Genomic DNA, 18,438 nt, shown 5'->3' on the forward strand with positions numbered 1-18,438 from the left:
CCTGCACTGCTGCTGTCCTCTATACGGGGAACGAATCGAGAGGATTAGGGCGCATACAAATTTGATCTTCCTGGTTTGGCTTTGTTTTTGATTTAAGCACAGCCTGTGTCAAGGAAAGGTTATTGATGTGTTGATTCATTGATCGCTCTAAATCAATATATGTATCCCTTTCACAGATTATCTTCCAGGGCAGCTAACAGTTGCCTTACTGATATAGCTAATGGATGACTGAGAGCAAAGAGCTGGATTTGGGCGACTTCTCTACTTGTTAAAAATACATAGTTGATCAGAATCTAGGCACTGTGAGTTTGGAACTACTTTTTCTCTTGCAGGGCTTATCTGATTACCTCGCTAGTCTTATGGCATGGTAACTTGTGATACTGCTTTAACAAAGACACCAGGCTAAGGATGTCTCTACCCCTTGAGATTCTTGGTAGATCTCCAGCCCAAACCTTTTTGCTCTCTTGAGACCTTGCCAGATCTACAGTGTTTCTCAGGCCAACAGCTTTTCAAGGCTAGACTGGACCTTCATTGTTAGTCTAGCATTATTTATGCATCAAATCTACACATTACCATTTGATTATGGAGGTGCTTACGTCCACTGGAACCAGAATTCTAAACTTATTAAAGACATGAATTCCAAGAGTCTTTTCCGAATGGGATTCTAGCCAAAGGGTATTGGTTTCTTAAGTAACCAAAGGGGATGGTTACAGAGAGAGCTTATTTCTAAAGTGGTCCAATGGCATTGATCCCAGGGAGAGGAACCAGCGTGTGTAGATCATCTACTCTGTTCGGGGCTGTACATGTATATTTCCTATCCACTTCTATCAAAACAAATCAGCTTCCTCATTCCCATTTGAGGGATGAGGAGAACAACATTGTGCGTGTAACCTAATAAAGCATCAACTTAATTATCGATAAAACAGGAGTAATGGTAGTACTCACCTCGTGAGTATATTGTGAGGATTGAATGGGAACCTAACTACATGACAAGAGTGTAACTATTGTTCGGTCTTATCATTATTTCTACTAACAAGACCTGTGTGGGATGGGAAAGTCACCCCAAAGCCTTTGCTCTTCCCACTATGCCACATGACCTCCAAACAAGAGGAGTCACAATTTTTTCATTTATTTACATGCCATCTTGGGGATGGCTCAGATGGACCGTGCACATTGGCCTTTCCCTATATCCCAAGTTTAACTTACTTTTTAATTTCTAGAACACTCTCCCCCCCACCCTGAGACCTCAAAAAAGAAGGGAAAAAAACATGGGCCAAGCAAGTTGTGCATGCTATTCCCTAGTCATAAGGTATTCTTTCCTTCAGATTTTTAGAAAATCGTGATTATTTTCGTCTGCCGTGCCTGGATTACAGCATGATAAAGCACCTATCATAGTCAGGATGGTTCTGTAGATACAATTCTTGGACAAGAACCCGTTAAGGGACAGGTGCCCTGGAATGATAATACCAGACTGCTTGCTGTTGACTCTGTTCTAGGATGGCTACTCCCAGCATTGCCCGATGTTGATTGTTAGGGAAGTGTTACATCTCCTTTAAAATAAATTAACAAGATAACAGCAATTTTGTGCACTCACGCTCGCACACACGCGCACACACACAGTCAGAGGACACTTCTTCAAGGAAGCTTTCCTGGACTCCACCCTGCCCTTCAATTATGTTGGTTGCCCATACCCAATTCCCGAGAGGTCCCTGATCATATCAGTTTGCACTATTTTCCAATTACCTATGAGTTTGACTGACTCCCTGATTAGACTGCAAACGTCCAGGGAATGGAGCCCATGTCTGAAACTCTGGTATTTCCGTTGCCTGGCACATTACAGGTAATAATTTAATAAAATAATAATTCATAAATAAATAAATAAGTGAAGAGCATATGAAAACCCAAGGAAATGAGAATGAACACAGAGTGTGTTTGGCATTGGAGAGAATGATGAAAGAATGGAGAGAGTTTTGAATGGAATGAATGGTGGTCCTTGGATTTATTAAGCAGTAAGGCTAGCTAGAATATGGAACCTTAAGTATGCAGACCTCATGATGTGGACAGTAGGAACCATTTTCTCCCCCATTTCTTTTACTGTTTAAGATATGTATTACATAAAATTTGCATGAAGTACATATAATTCAGTGGCATTAATTGTATTCACTCCTACATGTTTCCAAAACTTTTCATCAACCCAAGTAGAAACTCTGTAACCATTAAGCCAGAAATCCCCCTTCCCCTCTCCCTGCAACCCCCAGTAACCTCTCATCTACTTCCTGTCTCTATGAAGTTGCCTATTCCAGACAGTTCTTATAAGTGGGATCATACGGTATTTGTTTTTTTGTGTCTGGCTTATTTTACTTAGCAAAACACTTTCAAGGTTTATTCACATTGTAGCATGAGGACCATTTTTAAGCAGAGGAGTGGATGAGAGACAGCATTACCTTGTAAAGATGGTGTTAGAAGGTTCCTATTATAATAGCGAGGTGTGGGCTTGTTTCTTATCGTGCGGAGACTTTAATACTTCTAAGTGGCTAGAAAATGAAACATTTCACAAGTGTGTCACCAAATCGGGGTCAATATATAGAATTTGTATTTGCTAGGACTGTGGGCACACAGAGTTTACAGTGAAACCTGTCAGACAGCGACACCTGTTATGATGACATAGCCAGTGTGGGATAGAATAGGGAGAAAGGATGGGGGTAGCAGACGTCATGTTGGAAAGCAAGCGAAGGCTGTGTGAACTGTGAATGCTCTGGGAGCTGAGCTGCAGCAGTGGTCACAGGTAATTATTGCTGGCTTGTTTACTATCTTGCACAGCCTTTAATACTTCCTAGTGGCTGCCCAGAATGCTAGAATTGGAGAGCCTGTGATGTATACAAAAATGTGTGATCCAACATTCTGAGAGTGATAACCTGCTCCCATCTAATGTGTGAAAAGTCAACTCTACACGCCAGAGAGAGACAGAAAAGGGGGAGAGAGAAAGAGATGGGGGAAACCAGTCTAAATTGTCTAAGGGATTCTGATTGCCATTCCACTCAATGAGCTTATGCCGCAGAATGGACGTGAGCTGGGAAAGATGCATCTATTTTCTCAGTTTCCATAGTGTGATCTTCCTGTTGTGATTGTGAGTCTGGGGTTTACTTTTTTTTTTTTTTTTTTTTGAGAGACAGAGAGCACACACGCGTGAGTGGGGAGGGGGTGGGGGGGAGGTAGGGGGGCAGGAGAGGGAGAGAGAGAATCCTAAGCAGGCTCCATGCCCAGCACAGAGCCTAATGTGGGGCTCAATCTCACAACCCCAAGTTCATGACCTAAGCTGAAATCAAAGAGTCAGACGCTTAAACAACTGAGGCACCTCAGTCTGGGGTTTAAAAATAAGGACTTTCATGCAATGTAGTCATGAAAGCGAAGCTACTACTTCCTCTGTGGCTCAAATGAAGAAGTATCAGTGTATTCCAAAATCGGCTATGTTGGATTTCCTGCAAGATGGTGTATCACATTTTCATGTGGCACATCTCTCCCCCATTTTCTAGCATATTTTGACCAGATACAGTTTTTACCTCATGGGCTGACTTTAGAACCTAACCTCTCTTCCATTTCTAGGTTTGTCTTCATTATAGGATAGGGTGGAAAAGCTCTAACATCCAGAATAGAGTCTGCAATGCTATTGAGATTGGGGGGTTGCACGTAGCAGGGATGAACTAGAGCTAGCCCAGGCTTAAGAAAAGATAAGCCATTAGTTGAGAGTGTTTTATAAACATCTGCATTTGTATATGCAGGTAGGAAGATGCAAAGATCACAAAAATGCCTTCCAAGAGGATAACAGACTTTCCCCCAAGTGTGTCTCAAGCTGTAATGTGCACCTTATTAAAAATGCATCCTTATTCAGTCGGTCTGGGCTGGAGCCTGAGACTGTGTAGCCAGTAACAAGCTCCCAGGTGACGCTCATGCTGCTAGTCCTCTGACAGCTGTTCTAGAAGAAAGACTCAAATGTCAAATTCTGACACCATCCAGTCCCTGACGTTTTCACTTCCCAATTTCAAATTCCTAAGAGGGGGTGCAGTGCCCTAGCTTAGGTCAAGCATGCACCCCTGCAGCCATCAACTACACCTTAGGGGGTCAGGTCATGAAACAGTAAAATCACCACCACAATGAGCATACAATGAGTGTTTACTCTGAGCCTGTCATGCGCTACGCATTTTATACGTATCATCCTTAATCTGCACATCAACCCTTGGAAGGGAGGAGAGAAAATAGATTCTTAAAGAAGCCCAGTGACTTTTTCAAGGTCACAGGGCTAGCAGGTGTCAGAGCTGGGCCTTGAAGTCACACTGTCTGACTGTAGAGCCCCTGTGCTCCCAACATGAAGGCTTAGCAGAGGAGGTGGGAACTCTGGTGATAATGGGGCAGGTGGATCCCAGAGGAAGAATCACCATCACCTGGGCAGTTATGCCTTCTAAGATTTCATATATTGGCACTACATTAGTATTTATGGATCATTATAAAGGTGGAGACCAGTTAGGTTACTGGAGTTTTATGGTTTTTCCAATAAATGCTACCCCCTTTCCCACTCAAGTTCAGAAAAAGGACACCGTGTCATATAGGAAAGTAAAATATACATGCGTGTATAACAAATAAAAGCTGGATCAGAAGGGATGGTTTTAAGATGGCACCATCCTGCTACTCGAAGTGTGGGCCATGGACAAAAAACAAAGACGTGCGTGGAAATGTATTCAAAATGCAGGTCAGGGGATGCCTGGATGGTTCAGGTCACGATCCCAGGGTCCTGGGATCGAGCCCTGCCCCGCATTGGGGGCTCTCTGCTCCGCGGGGAGCCTGCTTCTCCCTCTCCCTGCCCCTCCCCCTGCGTGTGCGCTCTCGCCCTCTGTGTCAAATAAATAAATAACATCTTTTTTAAAAAATGCAGGTCAGACTCCTGGCCTTAGACCCCCTGAATCGGAGCCGGCATATTAAGGAGGCTCCCAGGGACGCAGACTTCCGGTTAACCAACACTACCTGGAACACGGCAAGCAGCTCTGCATAATGGCGGGTCTCTCGTTCTCGCTCTCTCTCACCTTGCGCGGAGAAACTTGGGCTACCCCAGGGCTGGGGAGCTGGCCGAATGCTCCCGCTTTAGAGACAGGCCCACTGAAGAAGGAGGACGAAGCTTCCCAGGTGAAGGGAAGATGCAGGGGAGAGGCCAGCTGTGGCTCATTTGTTCTCACGCCCCACGGTGCACAGTAGTATCACCTGCCCACTGAAAACAGATCAGTGGTTGGTTCACCCTCAACTGTTCTGATTTAGTCAGTCCGGCGTATGGCGGAGGGTAGTTGGGTGCGCGCGCATGCGCCCCCCCCCCCCCCATATTCATCTGGGAGGGAGCTAGGAAATTTTCACTGGGTAAGTAGGGTGTGAGTTAGAAACTGAAATGGTTGTTCAGGTCATGCGAAGTGCTAAGAATCCGTTGACAGGTTTTAATGATTCACTCTTATATAATTAAAAACTTAATAATTCAAATAGTGCTTAAAGTTCAGGTTAGCCCTGAAATATTTTTCTCCTTCTTCATCTGCATGCAGTAACATTATTAGAAGAAATACTTTCTGACAATATATTCAATTTACTGAGCTCTGAGGGGCTGAAATTTGCTAATGGTTCAGCTCCAGGTGGTCGAAGTGATTACCGCTTTTTTTAAAGAACAAATTTCATTCGTTCTCGATCACCTTCCTTGCGCTATGAATGGAAGCAAATCATTAGGGTTCAGAATATTATTCTGCCAAGGAAATAATTTATGGCGCCTGGAGCCAGAAATCTCAAAATAACAAATAACATTTGCAGGACATGCGACCCAGAACGCCTAAAGCATTTTCTTTATTTTATTTCAACTCAGGCTTGTAATTTCTTATCCTAGAACATCTCAGTAAAGACCAAAGAAGGGCTTTGTAAGGCCAGATGAGGCTCAAAGTCCCTTTGCCTTTAGGCGAAGATACTAAGCCAGTTTTCTATTTGGGGTGGGGGGAGCTTGTACCTCTATTAAAGCCGTTTACCATTTCTGATCTGTGCTCAGTACAGAAAGGGCAGGATTAATCCAGCAGATTTATTCCATTGTGAAATTGTGAGCTGTATTTATTAAAATGTCTAGTCTCCTTGGTGATGGGGTGGGGAGGAAGACTGCCAGATAAGATAAAGGATATACATGGAACATACCCATACTAAAAATCACTTGTGGTTTATCTCAACTTCAAATTTAACTGGACACCCTTTAATTCGCTAGATCTGGCAACTCTAAACACAGTATGAGTGAAAGTACACCGTGGGGTAGAGAACCTTGAGCCTGCATCACTTCGTGAATGGGAAGTATGAACAAGATAGAAAGGGGGCGGGGCATGAGCTTTAGAATCATTCAGATCTGGGGGAGTTTGCGTGTATCTGAGCAGCTCCTCTGGGTTTCTACTTCCTCGTCTGTAAGATGGGTACATAGAACACTTGCCTCCTCTGCTCGGTAGGGTTAAGTGCTAGCACAGTGCAGTGTCGTGCTGAGCCATTACGAAGCCCGAGGAAAAACGAATGACCAGTAATACTGATCCTGCCTTTATTTAAAATGTTAATGTTTTGTTCATCACGAATTTTCTTTGCCTAAGTTTTTATTTTTAAAAAAGGCTGCATTAAAATATTACTTATCTTGTCAAATGAGTTTTCCGATGGCCTTTATATTTTGGCACCTGAGCAAGAAGCTCAATCATTCCACCCGAATCCCGGCCGTGGCATCCAATGAATCTTAAATATTAATAATATTTACTCTTTTAATTGTAGTAACATTTAAATTTAATAATAACATTAAATATTATTAGTAACAACTCTCTAATATTACACTGCCTTGTAGTGTCACACTGGAAACAATAACGACAAGAAACATTTATGAGGGTTTTCTATATCCCTGGCACTGTGCTAACTTTCTTAAGTGCATAATTTTATTGCATTCTTACAATACTGTGAAATTGCTAAAATAACTATTTTTTATTTCATAGTAAAGTGAAGTTTTAAAAAATTTAAATGATTTCCCCAAGAAGACACAGCTAATAAATCAAGGTGTCAGACACTCAAAATTGATTTTTTTTTTTTCCTTTTCCTGCAAGGCTACTGAAACTTGTTTGTACACATAGGATTTTTATTCAGTATCACCGGGAGGCCCATCAGAAACCTCCTGCCTGTGATGACCTAAGCTGGCCTCTAGGTGTCCTCATTGACCAATTTTGTAAGAGCCAGAATTCTAGGCCCAAGAAAAAGTACGTTTTAGGAAAGGTGATTTTATCAGGCATGCTCTTCCAGAAGAACTTCCACACATTCTCTGCATGTTTTCAGACAAAACTGGGCCTGATCTAGAAGGTTCCTGGTCTGAAGAAAGACTCTGGCTTGAGGTGGGTGAACCTCTTCATGGACCGGAGGGTGTGACAGGTATCTTTCTAGAAAACCATCTACAAGAGCTTCTCAAGCATCTATTGTCCCACCTGCCAGTGGGCAGTGGCCTGGCAAATGAGATTGCCAGGTGTCCCATATCTATGGTATATGTTCTGAATTTAATGATTTCGTTTTGTGTCCCTTGGTGAGTTTTTTCCAGGATGCCCTAAATGTCCTGTATCTACATTTTTTTTTTTTTTTTTTTTTAGTAAATGATAAAAATCTGGTAGGTAGAGCTATTTTTTACATTTAACCTAGGATCTTGCTGAATGTGGCCCCTCTGCTGGCTGGCTTGTTTGCATTCTCCTGCACAGAAAAAGGCAGGTGCAGTCCTTGAGCCAGCTGCAAGGCCAAGCCCGGGGAGAAACAAGTCAGGCAGCTGGGCACCCACTTTAAGCAGGCACTCACTCCCAGGCTTTTGCAAGTGCACGTTGTCCTAGTCCAGGCCTTGCAGGAGAGCTCTGGCTGAAAAGTCTGGAACACACCTTAATGGCTTGACTGTGTGGGTTAAACCTCGGCGCATCTTCCATTCATGGCAGACTCCAGAGTGGCACAAAGTCATACTTTACAAAAGTTCTGTTTTATGCATTTGGGAATTGCAGTCCAGACCTGGGTACCTTCTAGATATGTAACTTGAGCAAAGCACTTAACCTCCCCGAGGATTTGTTTGGGATTAATAATTGTAAATTTGATACAAGGATTAAAAAAGAGACAAAATATTCCAATATGACCCTATGCCCATGACAGCACCTGAAATATAATCAGCTCTCGACAGTGATGAGTAATTGCAAGAGTGTTGTCATTTCAGTGGCTACACTAAGGCAGTGCCAATCCTCAGAAACCCAATTTTCTAGATCTCATTTAATATTCAACCATCATTTCCCATCTTTTTTTTTTTCCAGGAAATAATCTATCTCATGAAGCACCTTCTAGAGACTAGGTGTCGTGCCTCACTCTTACATGCATTATCTTGTTCAGCCCACAAATACCCTTGTGTGATGGGTACTTGTGGGGAAACTGAGGCACGGGGCGGTTAGAAATCTTACCCTAGTTCATAGGGTTCAGCAAGTGGTGAGGCTGGCATTGATTTCAAGCCCGGCAGCCCGTCTCCAGGTCTGCCTGACTTCAAAGCCCACACATTTAACTACTGCTTTATAAAGATGGTGATGTCTACCCAGACACCCACTATCTTCTGGTAATTGAAGGCCTGAGGAGAACGTCCTTCCCAGTCTTGGGTTGCTAGTTTGCCTGATGAGATCTTTCTCACTCTGGCTTCCCAATCTTTGATCTCCTTATGGAGCCAATTTCTTTTGAAAATAAGGAGAGGACAACATGAAAAATGGTTTTCCAGGGAATGTTAAGTGTTTGTTTTATAAGGGAACAGGGGTGGGAGGCTGCGATGCTAGTTTAATTCACTATTCACGACCAACAGACCTTTCGAGTGCGTTCCCCAAACGCCTTTGCTCTTTTCCTCCACCCTTTTTGCAAAGATAATTCTCACCCAGTTGGTCCTTCATTAGGAACATCTTCAAGCGACACCCCAATCAGAAGTGTCTGACGGGCCGATCGTGAAAACCCACGCACTGCAGCCCGCCTGGACTGTCTTTTTCCCTATTTTCACCTTGCTGATCAGATTTCCACCCCTCCCATTGACCTTCCCTCCTTCTTCCTCCCAGGGCAGCTCTTTTGTTTGCTCCTACCTTTCTCTTTTCATTTTCTTTGGTTTCCATTTAAGAGAGGCTCTCGGTGAGCAACTGCTTTTCTGTAATGTCATGGTTAATAAAGAGCATGAGGTCTGGTCAGACAAACACAGGTTTGAATATTTGCTTTACAACTTCCTCTGTGCCCTTGTAACTGAGGCCATGGGAATCTTTCTGAGCCCCTCTCTTTCTATCCTTTTCTGGGCTAAGACCACCTTTGTCACAGTTGAGGAAGGATTAAATCAAATGACAGCACTTAGCCCAACGCCCATCGTTGTGACTATAGTGAGAACTGAAAAATGGCACGTTTTTTCTTTTTTAAAGGTTTTATTTATTTATTTGAGAGGAGGAGGGGCAGAGGCAGAGGGACAAGCTTACTCTGCGCTGAGCGTGGAGCCCCACATGGGGCTCAAACCCACAACCCCGAGATCAGGGTCAGGGCCCAAACCAAGAGTCGGATGCTTAACCATCTGAGCCATCCAGGCACCCCGGCAGCTTTCTTTCTAATTACGTGTATTTCTTCAATCCTGGAATAATATGTCCTTCTATTCTTTTAGTTTCTTAAGCTGGCTAAGTTGCTTCTAGCTTTAGGGCTTTGGTGATGCCATGGTGACATTCTCTCTCTCTCTTTTTTAAGGGGGGAGGGGCAGAAGGAGAGGATGACAGAGAGAGAGAGAGAGAGAGAGAAAGAGAGATTGAGAATCTTAATCGGGCTCCATGCCCAGTGCTGAGCCCGATGCAGGGCTTGATTTTATGACCTGTGAGATCATGACCCAAGCTGAAAAAGAGTTAGACACTTATCCGACAGAGCCGCCCCCAAGGTGACATTCTCTTAACCCTAGGAGAGCTTCTTTTCCTTCTTGCTTAACTGGACCTTCTCTTACCGACCACCAAGCCTGGGATGAAGCGTTACCCCCCACAAAGGCCCCATTGTGTCCCCGCAACCTAGGCTATTATCTACATCCTCTCTTTTCTCACCACGCTTGGCTTTCATAAGACTAATGATCCTTCTTAGTTATTCCCATTGGGCACTTCTGTTTCTCCCTCGTTGACTGGACAGTTAGCTTCAGGAAACTCATCTATCCTCACTTCCTGGAACAGTGACCGTAGTTGGTGTTCTAATATTTGTTGGATATATGCCTTTTCGACTCATATAAATTTCTCCCCCACCCTCAGGAAACAATCATCTCCTTTACTTTCCCCTTTCTTCCCTTTAGAATTGAGAAATCTCTGCTTTAAACAAGGGAAGGCAGCACCCATAGAAGTGGATTTAACACATTTTCCTAGGTAAGACGCCCAGGGTTTCTCAATGGGGTCACTTTGGGCAGTTGGGATAGAACAACTATTTGTTGTAGGGGACGCATGCCTTGTATTTGTTTAATGTCCCTGGTCCCTATATGCCGGTAGTATTTCCAAATCACTGAGGGATTCTAAAATACAGCGACACATTCACATTTCCAGATGCCCCATAGCTGGTGGTACAGCCCTAGTTGAAAATCACAGAACTTTTAAACCTTGGACACTTCTTAAGTGCGACAAGCATTTAAGAAGAGATAATGATCTAAACTCCGCAGTTTGGTCAGCTCCCACCCCCATTCCCTTGGTCCCAATACACCATTCTTGTCAAGACTGCTGATATTCAAAAGCTAAAGAAAAGGGAGAAAATGTGTTTGTGTGTGTGCTGATGTTAAGAATCAGCTAAGTATTGCTAAAACAAATCTTGCTGCATAGTTCCTATTTTCCTTTGCAGGGGAAATAGACTCGAGGCATCAAAAGTAGTAAAGGTTGGAAGTATTGGAAGGATTTTTTGTCACTGGGCTCAGATTCTAATAGGAGATTAATCCCAGATTCACTCTTTTCAAGGGGAATCAAGAGTGAAAACCCACAGGCACATACATCTGCTAGAGGTCAATTCTGAGAGGACTCCTTGGGGTCATGGTAGATAGAGCATAATCACTTCATATTATCATACCGCCCCGAACCATCAGAAATGGAGAAAGATCGACAGATATTTTCAGTGCTACTGATCAATATTTAGCTCATTATGGTTATCTGTGATTGTAACAAGTATATTCACTGGTGTGAGACATTTTATTGACTTGAAAAGAATTTAACAAATGTACTTGGTCCACTGATGAGCTCACATAGCAATACCTAATGCAGTCTACCGGGCTGCAAGGCTAGGTGGTAACCCAGATAAGGGTTATCTTCACCTCTATTTGGACTGAGGCCTGCCTCTGCCTTTTTGCCACGGGGAATGGAAAAAAAAAAAAAGCAAGGACAGCTGAGCTTAGCATGTATTCACTCAATTTTCATATATACATATGAAATATATATATATATTTAAGATTTATTTATTTGTGAGAGCACACAGGGGGAGGGGCAGAGGGGGAGAGAGTCCCAAGCAGACTCCGCACTGAGCATGGAGGCTGACGTAGGGCTTGATTCCAAGACCCTGAGATCACGACCTGAGCTGAAACCAAAGGTCAGTCGCTTAACCAACTGAACCACCCAGGCGCCCCTCATATATTTTTTTAAAAATCTTGTTTGCTACCCTGACTGTAGAGAAATTGTTCTTGGAACAAGGCTGCAGTAGTTTAGGCTTTGGTGTTGGACAAATCAAAATCTGTTTCCTGCTTTTCTCCCGAGAGCTGCATGACTTTTGACAAATTACTTGACCTTCCCAATTCTCAGATTCAGTAACATGGAGATAACACCCAGTCACTGGGCTGTTGTGGGGATTAAAGCAGCTCATACACATGGCACTTCACATCAGCCTGGCACACATTGAACCCAAATTCTATGAATGCCAACTCATTTTTGCAGCAGGACACGCTTTGCTTTTTGCTGTTCCGGGGTGGCACAAGGATGGGGGGTGGAGGAGGCAGAAGAGTCCGGTGAGGATCCGGAGGAGGGGATTGGACTGGGGCGGCAAATAGGAGGAACATGGGAGGTAAAGGGCTTGAGCACAAAGATGAGTTCAGTTTTGCATCATATTCTGGGCTCTGTGTATGTTAAAAAGGTTTTTCTCTTTGGATATGAACTGCATCTCCATGCCTCATGAGGTAACAGGGGACGATGAATGATTTGCCTTATTAACATGCAGGAATGCGATGCTCAGAGGGTGGTCCACATACTCTTCTGACCATGAGCAATGAGTCATGCATACAATTGTTAAACCAATATATCGTACACCTGAAACTAACAGAACACCGTATGTCAACTATACTTCAATGAAAAACACAGGGAGTTAAGAAACTGTTAGTGGAATGTAAATCGAAGTAAGTACAGAAAGAAAGAGTGATTGTGACTCGACAGAGTCGTTTTATGCCCAATGAATCTAATAGTGAGCAGGAATGTATATTTTTGTATCTATTTGTTTTCTCCACTTCCCTAGGAATTCACTTTTAAAATTAACTTGTTTTCCTTAGTAACTCATTTTTATTTTTCTTCACAAAACTAGAGGCCCACAATAGCTGAAAGTTTTAAAAACTTGTCTTTCACAACTGATCCTTTGAAAATTACTCTAGAAAATAATCCGAGCATTTCTACTGTCCTGAAGAAAGTCATTATTCCACTTCTAAATGCTCTGAAGGACTAACACTTGAAGGAACTCTTTAGTCTGAACCTTTGTTCCTAAGAACAGGCCAAACTAATAGTTTGAAACAATTCTGGAATCTTTATTACTTGTAACATGAAGCTTATATGAGTACAAGAATGAATTTTGAAGAATTTTTTCAAATATAGAAAAAATATGAACAGCAAGGAAGGTGAGGCAATTTAAAAAAAAATCCACCTTGTAAAATATACATCTTTATGAGGTAGATCAATATATATTGATACAGAGAGGCCCAAGATATGCTAGGTGAAAAAAACAAGTTGTAACCTGTCCTTGTAATATGATGCTGAATTTTAAAGACATTACTGTATGCATAGAGGAAAATGTGAACTAATAGAAAATAAATGAACAATTCTTACATCTGGTAATGTTAGGCTCCCAGGGCAGAATTATGTTCTTATGTTATGTATTTGCTTTGTGTTTGAATTTAAATTTTTTTTTTGAATTTAAAATTTTTATCAGGAAGATACGACATCTTGTAATAAGAAACAGATCAATGAGTTATGTTGAATAATTTACCTCTGCCATGTTTTGGTTATTAGTAAACATACCAAACATGTGGTGGAGAGCAGTTTTCCTAAAAAGATGGGGGAAAAAAAAATCATACAGCAGGCCCAGCGTGCTTCCATTTCTATACCTTCTTTAACCATTTGGAAGCCAAGTTCCATGCGTTCTTCCAAAGTGTACTTGCAATTCTGAGCATTCCCTTTCTTGAACAGAAGAAGGTTACTTCCATCTAAGATACTTGCACAGAAATATTAAGGTCTTCCTACATTTCATTTCCCATTCCCTTCTCCCCGTTGTGCAGGATAAATAGATGTCAGATGAAACATTTTCTTGAATTTAAAAGACCTTTTTGCCAGTCTGCAAAACTAGGATGAATGACTTGTTACAAATAAACAACATTCGTGATATTAGGAAGCCTAAAAATTCACATCTGTCATCCTCAGTGAGGCAATAAACTACCGTATTTCATCAATTCTAAGACAACTTTATTGTAAGACACAGCATTCTTTTATGTAGCACTACGAAAGAAAAAGACACTGCCAATTCATTGAGAGCATGCCATCCATCAAAAGCTGCACCCTGATTTTAAAGATGTAAATATGAAAAAATGTGCACCTTGGCATCAATAAAATATGGTAACACTACAACTAAAAATCCACAATCTTGTCCCACATGATTACTTGAAGTCGAGCACTTTAAACTGCTTTGTTTGAACCCTGAATGTAATGGAAGAATGCGTAAACATTTTCAGTAGCACACCGTCAGTTTATTGACCTATGTAAAAAAATAATAGGTCTTAAAAAGTCAGAACAGTAAAAGAATATGCAAAAGGGTATTTCTGCTTCTAGAAGGCTATACAAATATGCAAAAAGGAATAAGTTACTTATTTTTTTTGCATGTCTCCTTTTTTGTTCCAAATTCTTCCCCCAAACTTCATATTTAATGATACAAATGACTAAGGACCAGCTTAACAAATCATCTTTATGTATATATTACATGCTTTGGAATATAGATAGAAAATGTTCCAAAAAAGTTGTTCAGAAACTCCTCTATTCACAATATGGACATGAAAACTGTATAAAAGGGGGAAGGGAGCACCTTTTATGGAATATTGAAGCAGAGCAAAGATGACAAAAAAGAGCAATCTGGAATACGGAAATATGTTTTTTTTTAAAAAAAAAAAAACATTACAATAAACCATAGCTAATTAGTTCTTCCCAGTAAAGTATGAGGTAGTTTTAGCCTCATAATTAAATCTACTGCAGCTTGGAGTTTTTTGTTTTTTTGTTTCATTTTGTTTTGTAATGACTAATCTTGTTTTTTGTCATTTGGTGACTTAGGACCCCCCATGGAATCTGGACAATATGCTTACTTTTCTAATGTTCACCATTTTAAGGCACGCAATTCATCGAAAATGCTGTGGCTTTTGTTTTTCCATTTCTTTTTGTTTTGGGTTCTTCCTGGATTACCTTAAAATACTTTTTCAACCTCTTGGTTATAAAAACTTTCCAGATCAGGTCTGCCATTTCAAATGGCAGCCAAATTGGAGAGTTACCAGCCTGAATAATAACCCATCAGGCCACTGGTGTGGAAAGAAAAAAGGAGCCCAATAATATTGTACCTCAGAAAATTCTCCAAGCAGAGTTTGTCAATTATTCAGTGGGCTGCTTTGTTTTCCCCAATCTGCTACCATAAAGTTATATTACAGGATGCTACAGCAATAAGTCTTTCCAGAACCCATTTTACGGTGCTTATGAAAACCATCACTCTTTATAATATCCTAAAAACATTTACACTCATTCAGAACGTCATGAAAATCCAGCTTCTCTTCAAGTAATTTTCCAATACTGTCTCAATTGTTCACGTCCATGTAGAGATAGCATGTCATCCTTCGCCGGCTCACAAACCCAAACTTTCTGAAGGTGAGTAATGACTAAGGAGCTTCTGGTTTCCCTTTTCTCATCATTCTGAATTGTGCTCTGAAATTTCCTGTCCTTCTTTCCTACGGGAGACCCTGAACGCACTTTTCACAGTTTTGCGGTTTGCCTTCAACAACTTTTATTCCCTTAAAAAGTGCTTGCTACTGATAAAGGCGGAGTCCTTTCTTGGCCACGGTTCTACTTCGCTCTGTCAGGGCAGTGCCGGGAGTCTGAAAGGCAAGTCGTTCAGGGCCTCTGCGCAGCCTCAGTGTGCGATTCACTTCCGGGGCACCTGAGTCCCCTCTTCAACCCTGGATGCCTTGAGCTTTCTAAAGCCGAACAGCCTTCTGGGAAGACGAACACGTTTTGCAAGGCACACTAGTGTGAGCACGCAGCGCTTGGTCCAGAGGTCCAACTGCACTTCAGACTAATGTTCCGGGCTTCGAATCTTCATGCCAGAAGAGCCTCTGCTCCCTACTCTCCAGGCTGTCTTCCAACCGGCTTCCGTCCGTGCCGTCCAGGTGACTGATCTCTGGGTACTGTCTATTAAAGGAAACCAGGAAAGTGATTACTTGTGGTCATTTTTAGTACCAGAGTGCAAAGATGACTCTACTCAACGAATTAGTAGAAAGCACCGTCAAGGCAGAGGATGACGGTGTGTTCTTTCATTGTCCTACTGGCACATTGTTGAAAAGGCCCATGCAAGGTGTACTTAATCCTCTAGAGAGATATTCCTTTGTCTCACTTATATTTACCATTGATTAGGACGCGGATTGTGGTAAGTTACATGTTAACTCGTAGGGTTTTTTTGTCCGGAAGGAATACAAATAACTTCGGTTTACTATAAAAAGATTATGGTCATAGTTTTATTGCCCTGTAGGCCATTAACCGGTTTTTTAATCTTATTTAGTAATCTTATTCCAGCCTTTTATCTTTCAATGTGTTGAATTCAGTCTTCTGAATTCTCTTGGAAGCAGCTTTACCGTTCTGTTAGTTCTCTCATTAATGAGTTAAATAAATCTTTGACACATGCCCATTTTCTCCTTGGGTGAGAGTCATATTTTTAACTTTTTAAAAAGTATTTTTGACAGCCACATTTTAAGTATTCTTCAGATTAAGGGAATATACTAGATGCTTTCCATCAGGGACAAAGGAATATATTTAGTGGCAGGCAGGGGCACCCAGGGACACATCTTACATCCCTAGGGTCTATGGGTCGAGAATAAATTGGAAACAACATCACATACAAAAATCCTAGGCATACTTGGATGTTGTACCCAAAGGAAGGCATCCTGTAACACAAACCATTCCAAGAAGCAAAACCTCATTCCTTCAACAATCATTTAGAACAGGTTAGATAGTTAGTAGGTTTCTTTTTATTTTAAATTTCTTTAGTCAAGATGGTTAAGAAGTCACTGGAAGGAGAGCTGTGGAAAGAACTACTACGTGAAACCAGGTATTTAGTGTTTTCATCTACCATAAACACAAAGTCACATTTCCGTAGCTTCACACACCAGCCAGAACAAGCAAGATGTCCCGCTACGAGGCAAGATGCAGCAGCCGGGTCTGAGGGCCGTACTTACTACAGCGGGCTACACTGAGCAAAAGAGAACTGAACACTGAGCTCATTTCGGGAGACACACCCATTCTCTGGGACAGAAGCCCTCGGTGTTGCCTAGTAGAGGTAGTTAGATAAGGAAGAGGACAGGAAATGGAAAGCAGGAAGTCAAGGGGGAAAAAAAAGTTACTTGAAAACAGTTTGCAGCACAGAGCCAAGAATCTGACTGTATTATATACTAGGGAGCATAAGAGACGTTGACATTTATGATTTTAGAAAGTCTACGCCACTGACAATTATACCACAGCATACTTGGAAACAAATTTTTATTGGTAAAAATGTGTAGCTTTCTGTAAATGTTAAGAGCCAGACACTCTGGGGAGAAGGATCCTGGAATACTGCATACTTCATTTGTTTAAAAAATTACTCAAATCTTTAACTTCAGGGCCGATCTAAAGGTCTTTTTATCTTTACCTTGAAACCTAACTTCTCTCTTATTTTAAAAATTGCGTTTTCATCAAAAATAACAAAATTTTATAGCAAATTTCTAAAACTTAATGGATGGCTATTATGATACTTGTTTTGTTAGTAGGTCAAGTTAAATTGATCACTCTGAAATATAATTTGAAAAAACCCTCAATAGACAAATAGATGGAAATAAGCACACCCATACCTCTGTTGCTGGAGGGTAAACTGGCAAATCTTTCTGGAAAGCAAGGGCTTAAAAAAATACACTTTTCAATTTAATCCACTAATTCTACTTCTTGGAATGTATCTTAAGGCAATAACCTGGAATTCAGACAAGTATTTTGCACAAAGATATTAACTACATCACAATAAAAAAAGATGCTAACTAGTAGCATCACCAAAAAAAAAGAGAAAATCTAAAAACCATTCAAATTCAAAACTGGGAACTGTTGAAGTATGGTATGTTGATTGAGTGGAATATCATGTGGGTCACATAAAGTAAGGTTTAGAGAGTTTTAAAAACTATGGGAACATGTTTATGTTGTGATAGTAAGTAAGAAAACTGGGATGCAGAAGTTCATAGACAATGAAAGATGTAAAACTGCACATAACGCTATCATTACGGCCATGTTACAAATGGATACTGGAGGGGGCGCCTGGGTGGCACAGCGGTTAAGCGTCTGCCTTCCGCTCAGGGCGTGATCCCGGCGTTCTGGGATCGAGCCCCACGTCAGGCTCCTCCTCTATGAGCCTGCTTCTTCCTCTCCCACTCCCCCTGCTTGTGTTCCCTCTCTCGCTGGCTGTCTCTATCTCTGTCAAATAAATAAATAAAAAATCTTAAAAAAAAAAATGGATACTGGAAAATGGGGGAATGTGTCAAAATGCTAACAGCTACCATTTCTAGATGGTAGAATTATGGGTAAATGATTTCCTACTTATTTATTCCTTTATTATTTTCTTAATTTTCCACAACGAGCTCATAATGATGCGCGTGTGAGCACACCCAATAGGGATCTTTAAATAGTGTCTCATTTCCTGTAGATTACCGCACCTCTGACATCAGACTCCATATCAAGCCATCTTGGGCTGGCTGAGATAGACAGGCACACTTGGTCAAATCAGATTTTCTCTAAAAATGTTTAGTAGTTCCTGAGTCCAGTGAAAGTGGTGTTAAGGATTTTTGAACTGTCTTATGCACTTTTATATTGTTTC

General features: G+C 41.5%; 1 protein-coding gene across 3 annotated transcripts in view; it reads right to left on the reverse strand.

Moving 5' to 3' along the window:
* Window positions 1-13,749: 13,749 nt before the first annotated feature.
* FRMD4B (FERM domain containing 4B) overlaps window positions 13,750-18,438 on the reverse strand; it is a 314,088-nt gene continuing 309,399 nt past the window's right edge. For all 3 annotated transcript variants that reach the window (XM_048226469.2, XM_026501212.4, XM_048226468.2), the window contains one exon: window positions 13,750-15,743. In XM_048226469.2, coding sequence (XP_048082426.1) covers window positions 15,623-15,743 — 121 coding nt within the window. In that variant the 3' untranslated portion in view covers window positions 13,750-15,622. The remainder of the gene's footprint in view (window positions 15,744-18,438) is intronic.

The sequence above is a fragment of the Ursus arctos genome, unplaced genomic scaffold (genome assembly GCF_023065955.2).
Source record: "Ursus arctos isolate Adak ecotype North America unplaced genomic scaffold, UrsArc2.0 scaffold_14, whole genome shotgun sequence".
Lineage (NCBI taxonomy): Eukaryota > Metazoa > Chordata > Mammalia > Carnivora > Ursidae > Ursus > Ursus arctos.